Source organism: Lampetra fluviatilis, chromosome 1 (genome assembly GCF_964198595.1).
Source record: "Lampetra fluviatilis chromosome 1, kcLamFluv1.1, whole genome shotgun sequence".
Taxonomy (NCBI): Eukaryota; Metazoa; Chordata; class Hyperoartia; order Petromyzontiformes; family Petromyzontidae; genus Lampetra; species Lampetra fluviatilis.
In genome coordinates this window covers 26,104,178-26,123,116 of record NC_136275.1, presented here as the reverse complement: position 1 = coordinate 26,123,116, position 18,939 = coordinate 26,104,178, and the positions used below count along the sequence as shown (strand labels likewise).

Genomic DNA, 18,939 nt, shown 5'->3' with positions numbered 1-18,939 from the left:
TAAGGGTAAATAATTGAACTATGGACCTCTTGTCTTAGGTCACCAAGAAACATTTTGAGCAAAATGTGACCCAACTGACAGGCAGCAATAAGACAGAGAGATAACTGTTGACTGGTTTCGTTATTTTCAGGACTCATATACCAATGCTCACTAACAATGGACTGTGTAAAACTTTGTAAAATGATATATATTTTTTTAAGAATACTGCTTTGCAACTTACACTCCTAGTTCGCAAAAGGTAGCGATGTTGGAGGGCGGCAGTGGGAGAGGATTGGTTAGATGGGAGTGGGAAAGGCCGAGCCCCTGGAGTTTCCCATTTTACAGGGCATGGGGGACTGGCAGCCTAGGCCTTGGGTGCTGTTTCCTGGACTGGCACTGGGTATGAAAATGCTGGTGCTCAGTGTGCCATGGTAGTAATAGTGTAGTGACATCGCTGGATGTCAACATGTTGCGTGCAGTGCCGGCCCTAGAGGAGCACGGCGTGCGGTGTAGCGACATCGCGGGGACCACAGTGGTGTGGGTGTAGTACCGGCCCTAGAGGGGCCCGGTGAGTGCTGAATGATAGTGCTAGATGGCACCACGCTTTGCATGCAGTGCCGGCCTTACAGGACAGGGTGTGCGAGTGCCGGCCGAAGGATGAGGTTACTCGAGGCCATGGCACTCTGGTTGACCCGGGAGGACACGTGACCAGTTAAGTCTACAAAGGGGCCCCCAGAGGGGCTAGGGGTGGTCACGTGATTGGGACCCAGATCCTTCCTGAGGATTCTAGAAAATAAGCCGGGTCCCGAGAGGGACCGGGGTTGTTCATCCTGGAAGAAACCTTCGTCTACGTTCTCCGTTTAACGAGTCTCCAACACGTGGACCCGGTCCCAAGCTGTTGGTCCCAGGCCGTAGTTGCAGTTACGTTGTAACTAGTGTAGTTAGCCTGGTGGTCACCACCATAGGTTGTTATTCTATTTAAGGGGAAGTTACCCCATGTGTTGTGTTGCCTCCAAGTCTACATCGGCGACTCAGTTGAACCCATTACAATAGTAATAATTTCAAGTTTCAATGTGCACAGCATTCATTCACTCTCGAATACATAAAACGACTCAAGGAGACACACGAGCAGGAAGACACACATCACGTGGTGAGCCAGAGACAACAATTGTCCAGGCTCTGCTGTCCTATTAATGAGTATTTGCATGTGTGAAGAAGTGGGAACCCAAGGAGAAAATCGACACGCATGGTGGGCAGGGGGGCAACACTATCACATACAGATGGAACAGAAGGGAGTCCACATCTGTGCACCTACTCCTGGCAAGCCAGGCTATGGCACCTCGACGCCCATAGGAGAGGCTTTTGACAAAAAAATGCAACGACATGTCTCGGACCGCGTTTGTGAACACAAGGCAGATCTGAAACACGGTAGGACCAATACCTCTGCCATTGCCGATCATTGTTTTAACGCTGTGGGCTCACACGAAATTTATTTTACCAAGATGGAGGTACTCTGCAAACCTACTGGTTACCTTCAGAGATTTGTTCATGAAGCCATCCAGATATATAAACACAGGCACAACTTTAACCGAGAGGATGGGTACAAACTGAGCAATCATTGGAAGGACGTTATTAACCAGGTAAAGTCTTAACTGACTGCGATGTTTCCATCCTACCTGCCTATGTCAGCTGATATTTCCGACTCTCTATGTCTCTCTCTCTATGCCTCTCTCTTAGATCTCTCATGCTCACATGTCCTTTGCATTACACTCTCATGCCTTTGGATTGCACTCTCATGCTCACATGTCCTTTGGATTGCACTCTCATACTCACATGCCTTTTGGATTGCACCCGTTGGGTTGCACTCATGCCTTTGGATTGCACCACTCTTCTATTTACATTGACATTCTAATCTCTCACATTAACATAACCACTTCCGTGCCCTCGCCGAGGAGGCCGCTCTCCTATCTTACAGTTACATGCTAATTTCTCACGTTAACATGACTAGCCCCGGCCACTTCTTTATGACCTTTGGGCTACACCCATTTCAAACCTTTTAAAACAGTCTGTCTCAGCAGCAGACCATGCTGTCCCACCTGATGACGGACAGTTGGGTTGTGCCCGAAACGTCGTGATTTATTTTATTTTATACCTACGTGACTTTATTGAAAGAACCAAAAAGTATGGATTCCTGCAGTCACGAAAGCTTCAAATCAAGATTGAACCGCCTGTACGGGGAGGGTTTCCACCCATCTGTTAGAGCTTTTAACAGACTGCGAGACAAGAAGGTTCACCTGATCAAGTCGCTAACCTTTCTCAAGAGATGCCGCGGTAACAAGATAATACCGGTCGCATTTACACTCACATCTGCTGCTGTCACTAAACGGATCTTGTTCAAAGCTAGCCTATCGCTAATCTCAGAGAGAATAAGATTGCTCCGATTTGAACTTGATAATTTAGACAAGACTCTCTTACAATCACACTTAAAATTTACAGATAAGATATCCACTTCTGATTGGGACAATGTAGATAACATGACAGTTTCTTCTGCTAACTTGATCGCTAAATTCAACCTCCTGTCAAAAGAGAAGCCAGAGCCACACGTTAAAAGTTAGATGTTAACAAGATTGTTATCAATCATAGTAACATCCCAATTTCCGACAGCCTAAAATCAGTATTAGCCAAAGGGTTGAATTTCGCTGTCACCCCTAAACACATCCCAGTGGATGATATAATTGCCCAGGTCGACGTAGCTCTCAAAGGCTTGGGACATATCCCGGCAGACGTTGCTAGATCTGAAATCGCTGCTATCCTCAAAAAAGAAACCCATTAGCAACATTAGCAAGGACGATCGTTTTCAACTCTCTCAGCCGACAAGGGCAATGCCACTGTCTTCATGGATAAAACCACTTACAACAACAAAATTCAGGACCTTCTTAATGATGGCAGCTATACCAAAATGGACAGAGATCCCCAAACTGCCTAGCTACAAAAAACAACAATATCATCACTAAATCGACTTCTCTAACCGATCACTCCAAGCAGAGCTATCTAAAAATTTCGGCTGCTAGACCACCCAGATTGTATGGCCTTCCAAAAATCCACAAAGTAGGTACCCTGCTCCATCCTATCGTCTCCAAGATTAACTCACCCACCTACAAACTGGCCCAATTTCTTTCTGAGACCCTGCTTCCTTTCACGGGCAAGTCCACCTCAGCTGTACTTAACTCAGCTCACTTGGTTTCTCTAATCAAGGACATCTCAGTCTCCAGATGATTTGCTTGTTAGTTTCGATGTAGTCTCTCTGTTCACTGAAGTACCTGTATCTGACACCATTGCAATCATTGAAGACTTGGTCCAACAAGGACTGAATCCAGATGTACCAACTTTGGTAAGGCACTGCCTTACCAACACATACTTAACCTGGAATGGTACATTCTACAAACAAAATGAGGGTACCCCAATGGGTTCTCCCTTATCATCAGTGGTAGCGAATGTTTTCATGGAGAAATTTGAGACAGATGCCATCCAGACATCCACCCTACGTCCTTCCTTTGGGAAGAGATACGTGGATGACACGTTCGTCATCTGGCCACATGGCCTGCCAGCACTGAACACATTTCTCAACCACATAAATTCCATACACCCGTCTATCAAATTCACCATGGAAGTGGAAAAGGATGGAAAGCTACCATTCCTGGATGTTTTGATATATAAGAGAACTTGATGGCTCGGTGGGACATTTGGTCTACAGGAAAGCCACCCACACGGATGTCTATCTAAAGCCTGACTCCCACCACCATCCAGCCCAGAATAATTCCCTCATCAAAACACTACACCATAGGAGGGCCCGTTGTATCTCCGACCAGCACCACCGAGCCAGTGAGTTGGAGCACGTACACCAAGCCCTCAGGATGAACAGATACTCACATTAACATAGCCACTTCCGTGCCCTCGTCTAGGAGTTCGCTTTGGATTGCACCACTCTTCGATTTCACATTAACATGCTAATCTCTCACATTAACATAGCCATTCCCATGCCCTCATCGAGGAGGCCGCTCTCCTATCTCACAGTTACATGCTAATTTCTCACATTAACATCACTAGCCCCGGCAACTTCTTTATGACCCTTGGCTACACCCATTTGAAACCTTTTAAAACAGTCTGCCTCAGCAGCAGATCATGCTTTCCCACCTGATGACGGACGCTTGTGTTGTGCCCGCAACGTCGTGATTGACTTTATTTTATACCTATGTGACTTTACCGAAAGAACCAAAGCGTAAGTGTAGCAATATTTTTAAAAAACTGAGAAATACGCTGCTACCATCCCAGAACAAGTATCTTAGAGCGGAAGGGATTGAGTAGCAGAATAACCTTTAAAGGAACATAATTTATTGGACTCTGGCTTTAAAGAAACGAAACTAAAACTAAACTATTTTTTTATTTTACCAGGTAAGGCCAACTCAGCTAAATAGCAATTTTTCAGAAGCCACCTGGCCACAAATGATAGCTCAACGAAGTGGCTTATCATGTGAAAATGTATAGCAGCCAAATAAACATGATGTACCAAGCCATTTTTTAAACCCCGTCTGAGATTACTGCTTGACTTGTGTTTATAAAAGTATGTGGTTATGTAACTTGATGCTATTTGCTCATATTGCTGTAACGAAAATAAAATGTAACATTTGAAGTCGACACTACATATTAGCTCAACCAGCAAATAATTTCCACGTGGTTCCTCGGTCTTCTTTTCCTTATGTTGTTTATAATCATCCCTGCACTATTCAGACTGCTATTCCTCCCACATTCCAAGCCTTGTTTAACTGCTTTTACCCCTTCTATAATCTTGTCCCCAATCTTCCTTCAGCCTCCTTTTGCTACCCATACCTCTCTTCTGATCCGTGAACATTATAAATATGGAAATATATGTCCTGTACATTCGATCCTACGAATGTAGATGATCACTTAACATTTCCTTAAAATAAGAGCAATTATCCACGGAAGGTTATTTCACAATCTAGTGCATTGGTGCATAGAAACATAAAAATCCAAAAAGCATTCCAAATGTGGGGTTGCAAAAAGACCAGAGATGCCTTTTATAATCAGAACAAAATAATAAGCACTACATTTACATTGCTGAGAGAACAAAAACTATAAAAAAAAACATGTCACCATATAATAATCTAGCCAGATTTCTGTTATACAGACCCCTCCACCACCCGACAAAGCCAAACAACCCTAATTGTCATGCATACAAGCGTTTAATGGAGTGATTATTGATTCATTTTGGTCTGATCTTTACGTGGCCTTGCCCAAACATCAACTATGAATCATAATACGGAATTATATATTTATCATATGCACACGAAGCACCTAAAACCAATTGAGCACCACAAATGCCAATGTAATAATGCTGAGGAAGTGCAACCAGAGGTGTAAAAAATATCTGCTTAAGTGATTCCAAAATCATACCCGAAAGTGTCTTGGACTCCATTCTCAAGTGCAGCCCAAGCAAGTTACAGTCTCAATTTAATTTCATAACCGTAGCACTTATTAAAAATATGCTGAGCCCCCAAATATGCAAATGTTTAAAAACAAATGTGTATTGATCTTAAATATAAATGTAGAATTACAATATGTTTAGAGCATGCAACATCATTGGGAAAACAGGGTTTAATACGAAACAGCATAATTTACCCCCTTGAGCCTGATTGACAAAACACCGTTACGACAGTTAAGCTCGTATGAATGTCTTCAATTCGAACTCAAATATATGGAAAAACATAAAACTCTCATTACTTACACTTCATAATAGATAATTATTGATTATAAAAAAATTGAATATACATCTTTACAATACACAGTATAACAGGACCGATATTGAACCTAAAATGTTTCTTTAAATAGAGACTGTGTTTTCAGGTGGGTACATCCAACCTTAATAAGTTTGCTATGCTATGCTCAACAATCTAATTTGATATTGTTGATGTACGTTTGCATGCACAGCTGCAACCTCAATGATCAGTTTCAAGAACGTAGCCAATGGAAGTGTTTGAACACTAATATAAAGTGACAACAACAATTATGGTTGCAGCTGTGCATACAATATCCAATCCGCCAGCAAAAAAATACCAGACTTGGTGAAACTGAGATCATGTCAAAATGTACATAATTTTACATTAAATTTGAGTTTTTATTGCATTTCACGACCAGCATGTTGCTTTTGTATTTAGATATGTTGAATTTCTTTCGTACCGTATATAACCAACCATGCTAATCGGAGGTGCGGGGGAAGGACAATAAACTAAACAAAAAAGTGGTTCTAATATCTAATATCGGAAGGAAGAGCGTTCCAGATGGACATCTGAAAGCACGCGATGCAGTGACCGTGTTTGTTCGAGGGTTAGCCGCCAAAAACGAATGTGAAGATGATCGGAGTTCGCGTGATGGTTTATGCTCAGCAGTGGTGCATACCCCTCCACGATAGACTCTGCAGCGTGCACAATAGCAAAACACGTTTGTTGGCAATGACACTCGCTGCACTCTGTATGCTAAGGTGATGAAAGCGGAGGCATTTCCCAAAGCATTTGAGCATAGAACAGACACGTAAATATAAATTCATCGAACACGAATGTGTTTACATGTATTCCCAAACTCTTATTTGTTTCAATGCAAAAAACGCAATCGGCTGATATGCTACCAAGTTAATTAAGTTGTACAAAGTATGGCATTCATGGAGTAACATATGCTCACCTGTGCGATACATGAATGTGTAAAAGTCTTAGTCACGTAAAATGCATTACACCGTAGAGGACATGCAAAACTTACGCAAATATTTGAGATGGACTCAGGGCCATGGACACTGTAGCTGTTGCTCATGATAGACTTCATAACATTTCAGCACGAAAAGCAGCGGCAGCAGCATCCACAGAGTAAGGAGTTATATGAAATAAGAGAAAAACATACAAGAGTCATTACATTCTCAAGAAAGTTACATTTTTTAAATTTAGGATATTTTTGGTATATTTCAAGGGATATTGTCTTTCTAATGTACAAATACACGTGATAATAATTTGGAACAAATGTAATGTACAATGTTTTTAAAGCAGTGTTTTCTGACATGATTAATGAGTTATTTCAGGTAAATGTAAAAAATGTAATATTACAGGACATGGCTGTGTTCATTTATCATATGCACATTTTTGTGATGGCCAAAATGATTGACACAATAATTGCAGAACTCATCCCAAGGTTGCTCTCAAGAAAGAGAACATTCGTTTTTTTATTCTGTTTAACCAGCTGAGAACTCAAGATATATTTTGTGGCAGTAGTTGTAGCCATGCCTTAGGAATAGGATTATACAGATACAAAGAATAAAAACCCTAAATTGCCAAGATGCTAAAGCAGTGGCAATTCGACTACTCCAGGGCCCAGACCTCTCCCCAATACACTTCCCATTCGGAGGGAGCTCCTCAGCATGGGCAGGATAGCCAGTCAGAGGTCATCACGGCCGGTGTCGTTCATGCCACCACACAACCCTAAGCCTATTGCTTTTCTGTCAGATTCCATAGCATGTGCATGTTACAGAAGACCTTCAAGGTCTGCTCTTCCAATCCTAAATCATCTGGCATTCAGTCTTCATATTGGTTTATTTTGGGCACCGACTCCAATGCCTGCCTTGGTAATATGCCTCCTCCATCCTGCACGTACACCTTGCTATCACAACAATTTTTTTCGGAATATATCTTCTGCACAACACTTGATTTCCGTGTTCTTTTCTGAACGTTTAAAGTCGCTTCACCCAACCTCGCCACGAAATGTACAGCAAACCTCCACATTAATCGACAGGCCCCATTATTTTGAGCCGGTTTCCGTACTCCTTGAGAGTCCTCACTGCTCACAAATGAGCCAGGTGTTGAGGTTGTACGGGGTAGGGTGTAGCCCCCCCTCTTTATTGCATCACCACTGCACTCATTTTAAGCGTGGATGAATACGTTACCTTGGTGAAAAAACATTTTAGAACAATGTAATATACAACTTATCTCAACGAGAAGTAATGATGAACGGAGACAAAACACCTATAGATGAGACAATGATAAATTAATATGTATTCATCAATATATCTAAAGCAGGGCAGTGTCCAAACGAGGTTGTGTTATAACTTTGAGGATTTTCCATAGTGTAAATATATATTTTACTTAGGGCATTGTACACTAATTACAATGTCATATGAAACTGTTTATCTTCCAGAATAAGGAAAAAATGATACACAAAAAAATTCCACACTTTATTTATTTAGTTCATATTGGTTAAATGAACACAGTAGTGGCACAGTGGTTAGCACACTGCATTTTGAACCCAGAAATCTAAGTTCGATTCCCAGCCACGAATAACGTCAGTGGTGAGTGAAATTAAACCAATTTTGAGGCTTCTAGCCTTTAAGAAGCCTCACTTAACAGTATGGTGAAGCATAGTCTAAAAGTAAAACCCAATGATTGACATAGCATGGGGATGCTTTAGAGTAGCAGCCAGCATTGGTATAAACATGGGCATTTTCGTTCTTTTGTCTATCATGTGTATCAGACCCCCCCTCCCCCTCTCTCTCCATTGTGTTGGCGTGTGCAGTAATTGGCCGCTTGCGCACAAGCGCTTCCACGTCCGTCGCCCACCCTTTTGGCCTCGCCCCCCCCCCGCCCCCCCCTCCCTCCCGATACGTTCCATTCATTGGCTACCATAGTCTGATGAGCTCCCCCTAAGTTTGTACCCATCATCATTTTCGTTCTTTTGTCTATCATGTGTATTAGACCTCCCCTCCTCCTCTCTGCCCATTGTGTTGGCGGGTGCAGTGGCTGGCCGCTTGCGCACAATCGCTCCATTGTGTTGGCGTGTGCAGTAATTGGCCGCTTGCGCACAAGCGCTTCCACGTCCATCGCCCACCCTTTTGGCCTCGCCCCCCCTCCCTCCCGATACGTTCCTTTCATTGGCTACCATAGTCTGATGAGCTCCCCCCTCCCTCTCCCTCCCCCCTCAACTCGCTTTTAAGGGATTACATCTTGAATCATTGCCTCACTTGATACAGCTAATCTGGCTGTGACGGTCCCACCTGATGACGGAGACTTGTGTTGCCTCCGAAACGTCGTGATTTTTGTTTTTATTTTATTTTACTTTCTACGTGACTTTACCGAAAAAACCTAAGAAGATGATTCCTTGCAGTCACGAAAGATTCAAATCTAGAATTAATGCTTTAGAGTAATTGATTGATAAAGCACCGTAAGATCGTTTGTTTAAATTATTTTATAGTTTCTATGTACACATATATGAATGTAAAATGTATACTGTGGGTCTGCAAGATTAGTAAGATTAATTTATATCTAAAATGTCACAGTATTTTGCACGGTTTTTGCATTTCTCAACATATTTATTATTTTACTTCCATTTGTCTTTGCAAGACGAGAGAAGGGGCAATGAAACAAGCGGAACACAATCTTGATTTGGATGGAGAGGTACCTTGTCAGATTCTCCACTGTGATTCTCCCCACTGGCTCCAAAGAAGTTCTGCTGAGGCATGAGGTACTCTTCTGCATCCACCACATCACCCATGTCCTCCTCGGCAAGAAGACTCTGCAGAAAATGGCTGTCCGAGGGGCTGGGGAGCGTCATGCGGTCATCACCCTGTGATGGTCCGGGGATGGAAGCACAGGAATCACAAGTCAGTAAAGGTCATGCACAATTGCAATTTGCCACTTATTTACCCAAACAAAGCTTCACTGGGTCTCCAGTCTCTCTTTCAGGTGGGTCCTGAATGTGAATGTATGGCCAATTCCATTGTTGAATGTTTGGCACTTGGCAGCAAACCGAAGTAACAAGGTTATGGTTGCTAGCTCAATCCACTACTGGCGAAATGGATTCCACAAGAGCGAATTCTAGAGGGAATTTGGTCCACTCTTCCTTGTTGAACAGACATGTTATAAGAGGTATAAACTACAAAATAAACTAAAACATGTTTTATTTCATCATGCTAGGCCCACTGAGCGAAATAACTCTTTTTCAGAAGCGACCTGGCCACAAATGATAGCTCAACGAAGTGACTTATCATGTGGAAATGTATCACGGCTAAATACTCTACTAAATTGGAATATGCAGATAACATATTGTGATGTAAGTTTGTAAAAATGCCGCCCTTTAACGAGAACATGTGGTACCAATCGCATAATACACTTCAATAATTGCGTCTTGAAAAAAAGAATGCCAGAAGTAATGCAACTTGTCTACATTTGTATCTTAAACATATACAAGATAACTGATTTACTTTAACTGGTACTTACTTCAGTGGGATTAAACTTGGCATTTACATTACCAAGACACATATAAAATGAACAATATTTAGATTAATTGATCATACATATGGCAGGTAGTTTGTTATGTTCCAATCCTTTGACTTGTAGTTTATAAGTCACTGGTCAGAAGCTGTTTTCAAACAAACTGATTGAAATGACCGAGATTAAGACCAGGCTTGGACTTTGCAAAAGGTAAAAGTAAGTCAAAACATTTCAATAAAATGCCATAAAAGTGACAAGAGTAGAGGATTATGATTATTTTTACAATCTCTTCTGAGTATAAATCATGCAACAAAATGTATTAAATTTATGTATAACCCTATTGAAAAATAAAACGATATGAATCTGTGAATTATTTAAATTGTGGTCTTATGATGTATTTCAATCACTTCATGTAATTATGTTGATATTATGTAATTGGTTATTTATGAATGTACCATTTCCTTACCACGAGAATTATCAGAAATTCTGGCACTGGTTAAACGTAATTTGCATTCACCTGTGATATGATAAAAATTGCAATAAAAATACACAGTCACCTGGTGATTGGATCGTCACAGGCAGTCAAATTAGACGAATGTAGACACTGCCTATCTTTATCATGAAAAAGGGAAATCAAATGTTATTCAGCCAACCCTAAAACCATAAAATTGGGCAGTGCCACATTTTATAATGCAAGATATCTTTCCAGCCTTGCCTTATATGGCTGGATATAAGACTGCGAGTTTAACAATCTTAATGTGAAGCATGTTTTACGTATGGGACAATTACATTGTCTCAATGATTACACAACTGATACATGCGTAACAACTGGCACAGTTAATATAATTGTGTCACGGACACTGGATTTGTCATAAAAAAGACATTCAGCCCTGATTAAATTTGAAATGTTTCAAGTCTGAGCATGAATTCCTGAACCTTTTCAGCCAACTATTTACATGCACAGCATGCAACAGCTAGATAGTTCGATACAAACTACCCCATATAAAAACTGAAACTCACATTACCATCACCTGATGTGCTACATAGAGAATGCCACAGTGTTTAAAATGACTCAAGTGTACAAAAAACGACATTGTGGAATGGGGACTGCTGCTGGGCCTTGCTGTGACTGCATCGTGTGTGAGGATTCTTCCCAGGACTATGCTGTTTGTTTCTACACCATGGCATGGATGTGGATATGCCGTTGCATTTGTAGAGTGCTTAATAGAAAAGTAAGTTGTCTTGTGCACAGTACGTTGCTCAACGGGACAATAGCTGATGGAATGCGTCCAAGAGGACGTAGACTAGGGAGATGAAGTGATGAAATCAGTTCACGTGCAGGTGCAAGGTGGATCATGGAAGATGACAGTGGCTTGTATAGGCCTTCATCCAACAGTGGATTGACCATGCCTGATAATGATAATAAATCTGACACAGAGCACCTGACATCACATATCATCTGAACCATTCGAATGCCCTTTTGCAGTCTGACTAAGGGGACCCACAGTTGCAGTTGTCCCATGTACAGAACAAGGTTGACAGCCAATGGCTTTAATAAATGGGCTTTAGTCTACCAGAAGTGGGCAATGCTGCATGTGTTTATTTTTCCAATAAACTTTTTTTTTTATGTACGGTGCGAAATAAGTTCAACATACATACAATTTGCAAGTAGTTGATCAAATTTGGAGATAAAAAAATTGTAACTTTACGCTGGAGAGCATGGCCTAAGATAACATCATGGACATTCACCGTCAACTGGGAAGCAGACGGCACACCAGGGCGGCCGCTGGGCTGGAACTGTGCACCCCTGCAACAAGCGGCAATGGGGGCTACCACTTGGCCATGCCACTCTCGTGGGGCTTTGCCGCTTATTCATCACGGTGCCCGAGCATCTCGCTGGGCCCTGCTGTCACAGCGTCGCATTGTCGGGGGTCTCTGGCGGGGGGGGGGGGGGGGTCACTGCTTTAGCGCAATGGCGTGGGGATGGTGGTTAGAGGGGGATCGGTGGTGGTCATTGGTTAGGGTGCCAGAATGGTGGCTATTATGTCCCATCATGTTATTGGTCATAATAATAATGGTAATATTTAATTTGTATATATACATATATAATTTATGTATTTCATCTCACACTCTAGAAAATGCTCTACAATTTGTAATGTTACACACAGTCATCGCATGGAGGCATGGGAAACTACAGATAAGCGGCAAGGCAGCCAGGACAGGTGCCAACAATTGACCATTGTCTGTGGTGCTGTATTTGGATTTTTGGACAAGTCCATGAATACGTTTCTATACACTTGTGATAAAACCAGGATACCTGGAGAAAACCGACGCTAATCATTTTACACAGTTCTGTCTATTTAATCATTTTATTGAGCATCTTTTGATATCTACCCTCAACATGTATTTTGTGGGTTCAGATGATTTTTTTATTTCCAATTGTTTCCTTCACTTTCAATTCACTATCAATTACATTGCTTGTGATTGCATTATTTTAAGTGGTGAAATCCATTTAATTAATTTTCTGATCTAGGTATTTAAATGTGTTACTTAGAGTTAGTCCAAAATCAGATACATCCTAACATAAATATTTGACGTTAATCATCTTTAACTGTACCTTTAATTAGCTTTGTTCTCTATTTGGTTATGTTGAAGTGGAACTTGCCTGGATGGTCTTCTTATGTTGAATTTGTTGAAGGTAAAGATGTCTCCAACAGTCTCAATTCCATGAGACATAGGTCAACCTCATTCCTAATTTCACCATCTTAACTACTCCACGTTCATTTTTCTTTAAAGGTGTTCATTGTTTTCACGTCTTTATTGACTGCAAACTCGAGTAACATTTCATTCCACACTCCAATGTCAAACCTAGCAATCATCTAGTCATACCTGCACTTTTTACCGACTTCTTCATTAAAGTCCCCCATTCCGATGTTTTATTGCATTTCCCTCGCAGTTTTCATAAATGTGGAAACAAATCTTCAAAATAAATAGAGATATTGCTAATTATGTTCGTAAGTACATTAACTCAATGAGGAAATTTCACAAAAGGCACGTTGAATAACACATGTAAATCACCAAAAAATACAATAATAGTTAATGTTGTTTAAAACGAATATTTTTTATTTTATTATATAAGCCTAAGCATATATGCTAATTGGTAGACTATACAAAAGCCCAAGCCTCATATTGCTATTTAGCCTATTTAGCCCTTATTGTGCTGTACCGAGGCATGTATAAATGCATCTTTGATGCTACAGCCTCCGACTGAAGATGGCTCTGAATAATGTATTCACTGGCACTCTCTACCGCTTCAAATTCCGGCCTTGCATTATGCATAATGAATGCCGCTGAGAATTCTGCTGCTGACAATTTTATTGTATTTTCATGCAAAGAAGTTGATTTTCATCCTTAAATATTAACCATTATACTCTACAATGCATTAAATATGTATACAATACATCACAGAAATGTTCATGTTTGGCCCTTTTAAGATATTTCATGCTAAGCGGTTCATTGGCAGAAATCTGATTTCCTTATAAAACCATACAAGAAGGGACATCTTAACTGTGCTTAATTCTCATCTCGATTAAAAATAAATGTATATCCATGTGTGAAAAAAGAAAATGGAAATAAAAATGTTTAAATGAGGCTCCTTCAGCTTAATAAAAATTACTGAAAAACTAGAAAAAAGTTATTATTTATTAATTGTGCTGTGCATAGGATCCCACATGCAAATCCTTTTCAATGTATTCAGCTGTAAATTGATATGCAAGCAGTTTTTAATTAGATTTCAGATTGCCCCAGAAGACACCTAAATGAAAGAGTTAAAAGCTGCACAAGGCACTTTAATAAACTGTTATCCCTGCTGGAATTAAGTGGTGCTAAGGAAAGCGATTCTTGGCCTTAGGCGCTGTTGATGGCAACGAGCGGGTGTGATTGCCTCGGAGCCCTGTTCACCCCCCACAAAGCACCATGGCGTCCGTCAGCTGGGCCACGCTAACAGGAAAATGGGAAATGATGGTGGCCAATACGAATGTCCATGTTTGTGATGGGGAGCGACTGACCTGAATAACCAGGTACCTCTGAGGATCTCGAGCCATTTTGGAGAACTCCACAGCCAGCTCCTTGAATCGTGGACGGCTCTCTGCATCAATCATCCAGCCTGAGTGCAGAAAAGTTGTCAACATAAGCACAATCGAGATTGCACCCGTAAAATGAATGTGCTGTGCGTTAAAAATAACATCAAATCAATTGTTCCTTTTCGAGGGCTTTTGAATAAGTTTAAAGCCTGTATGAAATAAAATGTATTCGATATAACTTTAAATGTCAAGACTTCAGATCCTGGTTTGTCGTTTAATGTATATTTGTTAATAATAATATGCCAATGTTACACTTTACTGGTATGGGACGTGGATAAAATTATAAGCAATATAAATAATTCTCATGAAAAAAGTGTAGTTTATAACTATTGCACAATTTTGCAGTGTTGTGCTGAATGGGTGCCACATTGCTATGCAGGCTTTTGCTGACCACACCAGGCAACCGAGAAACATATGCTCAACATAGAATAACCTTCTGATGACATTCAGAAAATTGAAATCCATTCAAGGTCTACCACCTTAAACAAAGGCATTTTAGCTGCTGGAATAAGTGTTATTATTCAGATTTTAAAAAATATCCCTTATTTTGTATGGTTCATAGATGATTTCTTATTGTAGTTTTTAGAACACGTCCAGGAGAGCTTTAACTTTACAAACAGCCACAATTATTCTGTAGTATTCGAACAAAAAAAAACGAATGGCTTGTAAACATTTGCTCTTGCTAAACAAATGAAGATTAGCACTTACAATTTTGGATGTGAAAGAAGACAGTAAATATTTATGACAATGCACTTTGCAGAATTTCATATAGCTAGGGTGAAGCAAGCTTCCATATGGCATGCCTTGCAAAGAAATGGACATTCTACCAATACCGAAGTTACTAAAATCACAACGTGCAAGCCAATGTTCAAGATCTACGTGTGTAACCATTGTGCTATCAGTATATCTGAAGAGTACAATGCACATTTAAACACCACCAAGGTGCAATGATAAAAAAAAACTGATTTGTCAAGGACAAGAACAGGGTGCAATGCTCTATTGCCAAGCAACAGCAGTGCAAACACAAGTCTTAGCGATGCACTGAGGTTTAAAGTCACCCCCTTTGTGTTTGGGCTGCTATAGCGTTTCCACACATAATAACTTAGAATCACACAATGCTCTTTTTTTCACAAGCCCTGCTGTGAACTTTATTGAACTGCAGATAACATTTGCTGAGATGCCGCCTAAAATGAGTTTGAGAAGGTAATGCGTGCATTTATAATTTATTCTATATGTGGCCTCGGAGCTATGGCTACAAACTAGGGATCACATGTTTTAAAATCCTCCAATAAATGCTTTTTAGAGGCAAGCACATTAAATGTACTGTAGCAGGTGGAAATAATGCACCACATAATTACAAAGTGAGCTGTTAAGCAATTAATTCTAGAAAAAAATAATTAAAAGTTAGGTAATGAAGCACAGACTAAATAAAGCACTTGTACAATTGTTGTTAACCAGAGACAATGGGTTTAAACCCATTAACTTCCCTTTAAAAAATGACTTAATTTTACAAGTAATTTCCGATATTAAACTGTGACAAATACTGCATGCTTAACTGAATACCAATTACACATCAGTCAGTTTAACACGTCGGCTTTTGCGAGCAATATCATCCATAATAGAGGTTTGTTTTTTGGGTTAGATCGCGTAAATATATAAATGTGTCGTTAAACCCACCACCACCCGACACAGCCAACTAGTAAGGGTTGTCACGTAAACAGAACGTGCCAAATCTGAGTACTCAGATTGTACGTGCGTAACCATTGTGCTATCAGTATATCTGAGTACTCAGATTGTAAATGTGAGAACTCAGATTAAAAAATGTTGTGGCTTGGCTCTCCAACACAACATTGTGCTGTACTAGTAACGAATGGGCATGTTCTGTTTATGTGACGACCCTTACTAGCTGGCTGTGTCGGGTGGTGGCGGGTTTAATGACACATATTTACACGATCTAACCCAAAAAAACACCTCTTATGAATTACACATCAGTGTTGTTTTTTAAAAAGTATGTTCTTAAAGTGCTTTCACACTTACTGTATGTGTCAGTCAACGACATGGGAAGTTGTCGTTGTTAACGACATGGTATGGATACAAATGAGGATGATATACCAATGAGGATGAAACTGAATACTTATGGTAAGAACGATGAGTGTCTACGATATCGATTTGTATGTTATAGCATTGATATTCTCTTGCAAGTGTTATTTCAATCATGCTCAACTTTAAGGGGGATGCTGTTGGATGTTTAAAGGGGGCAATGGTTGCATACAGTTCTTTACGAGGCCATGTGTGTCCAGCTTCATAGTTCGTGTAATCTATCGATGCTAAAAGTGACTTATTTAAACACATTAAATGACTACACAAACGGCCAGTATAACAAAACCAATTGCTACATTTACAAACATTTAAAGGACCACAATCGCAGCTCAAAGGCATATCATCATTATACAATATTGAAAGAAAAAAAATACTATTTATAAACACAGTGTGTGTGTGTATACAATCTCAATAACTCAGGTGTATATGCGAGTGTGGTTGTGTTTAAATGCAGCAGTGTATGTGTGTGATTGCTATAGCTTTAAGCATGTGGCATGTATCTGTAACAAGTGTCTCACACAGGTTGTGTTTTGCAGACACGCGTGCGCACACACACGTGTGGAAACGCACATTTCACCATGATCATGTAGACGTCGATGGTGCAGATGGGCGGCTGGGGCAGCCGCTCTCCCTTCTCCAAGAGCTCAGGGATATCCCTGGCTGGAATACCTTCGTAAGGCTTCCCTCCAAAGGTCATCAACTCCCAAATGGTCACTCCTGGAATTAATAAAATTACGTTGAAAAGCCTGCTACTACTCCATTTTCATAAGACAAACTGATAACAACAGGGTTAACAGACTGAAAGAAGATCGATTGATAAATATTTATACTGTATATGAAGGTATCTCAGAATTTACTCCGATGAGTTGTAACATTGCACACATTCAACATTTGGGAACCGTCATCTTAATAATGTTGGTTTCATTTCTTGAATAGATTTGTTAAAATATTTTTTAAAAACAACAGAATCCATCAAGCTGCTCTGCAAGCAGTGATGATTCAGCTAGGGCAATGTGTACTTATACAGATTTTGAAACAAAAGTGCCTTTGCGACAATAATTGAGAAATTTTAACCCATTTACAAAAGTGGATTAATTCTAGATTTGAAGCTTTCGTGACTGCAATGATTCATATTCTCAGGTTTTTTCGGTAAAGTCACGTAGGTAAAACATTAAAAGTAATGAAAGTAAAATAAAACAAAACAAAAATAAAAATAAAATTCACGACGTTGCCTCCGAAACGTCGTGAATTTTATTTTTATTTTTGTTTTGTTTTATTTTACTTTCATTACTTTTAATGTTTTACCTACGTGACTTTACCGAAAAAACCTGAGAAAAAGTGGATTACACATATTGAAATTCATTTCTATTTTTTATTATCCAAAAAATAAATAGATGTGCATGTATTTTAACAAAGAAGTATTTAAAATGTTCCATACGAAGTTTAGCTGCAACATTGGAACACTAAAGAAAAACATAAACAAAACATCTCAAAGATAAGAATGCAAGAAATGCAAAAAAGTTATATAACTTCAGCTTGTAGGAGTGTTCCAATGCAATTATGTACATGTTTTACTGGCTTTTCAATAAGGCAACAACTAGAATTATTGAACACGTGGAATGTTCAAACTATGTATAAATGTGCTCTAATTGTAAACTTTAATGTAGGTGAAATTATTTTAGATGTATTATATATACGTAGTTTAAACAACATAGGAAAAGTAAAAATGTGTACCATAGCTCCACACATCACTTTGGTGGGTAAAGGTGCGGTATTGAATGGACTCCAGGGCCAGCCACTTGATGGGCATCTGAAGACAGCAGAATTTGTCAATAACATGTAACATTAAATATATTAAACATCCGCTTATCGATACATACTCCAGAATATGATATCACGCATAGATTTAGTGAGTCTATTGGTGTAAAGGCTCTGATATTACGTAAAATAACCTAACATTTACAATCCCCAATCTTTCAAACTCATTGTCAAAATTCAAAATATGAATCTGCTGTAAATGCTACATAACAATGCCAATGTCGAATAAGAGTGCTTATTGCTCACATTTTTTCTATTAAAGTCATTGTAGGCTAAGTTGTTAAGAGCAGGTTTTGTAACATATACGTTTCATTTATAGTGTTTTAATAACCATCCTTAAGTATCCCCAAGAGCATCTCTTACAGTAACTATTGATGGTAGAAGAAAATACGTAAACACAGGTGGCCATTTAGCTGCATAAGACTCCACTGAAACCAACAGTGGAATTAAAGTGATTCCAGATGATGACTATTCTCCCATTTTCCCCATGTCATATAACCATTACACATTCAAACAGTAATTAACACTAAGGAACTGCAAGGTGAAATCAGGTTACACTGAGATGCCGTGGAGGTTACCCA

At 39.8% G+C, this 18,939-nt stretch overlaps 1 protein-coding gene across 3 annotated transcripts in view; it reads right to left on the bottom strand.

The window, feature by feature from the left end:
• LOC144934341 (receptor tyrosine-protein kinase erbB-4-like) overlaps positions 1–18,939 on the bottom strand; it is a 240,005-nt gene that overhangs the window by 5,849 nt on the left and 215,217 nt on the right. For all 3 annotated transcript variants that reach the window (XM_078860026.1, XM_078860032.1, XM_078860040.1), the window contains exons 22-26: positions 18,275–18,350; positions 17,111–17,257; positions 14,366–14,463; positions 9,487–9,651; positions 6,808–6,864 (exon numbers count right to left, since the gene is read on the bottom strand). In XM_078860026.1, the coding sequence (XP_078716152.1) occupies positions 6,808–6,864; positions 9,487–9,651; positions 14,366–14,463; positions 17,111–17,257; positions 18,275–18,350 (543 nt within the window). The remainder of the gene's footprint in view (positions 1–6,807; positions 6,865–9,486; positions 9,652–14,365; positions 14,464–17,110; positions 17,258–18,274; positions 18,351–18,939) is intronic.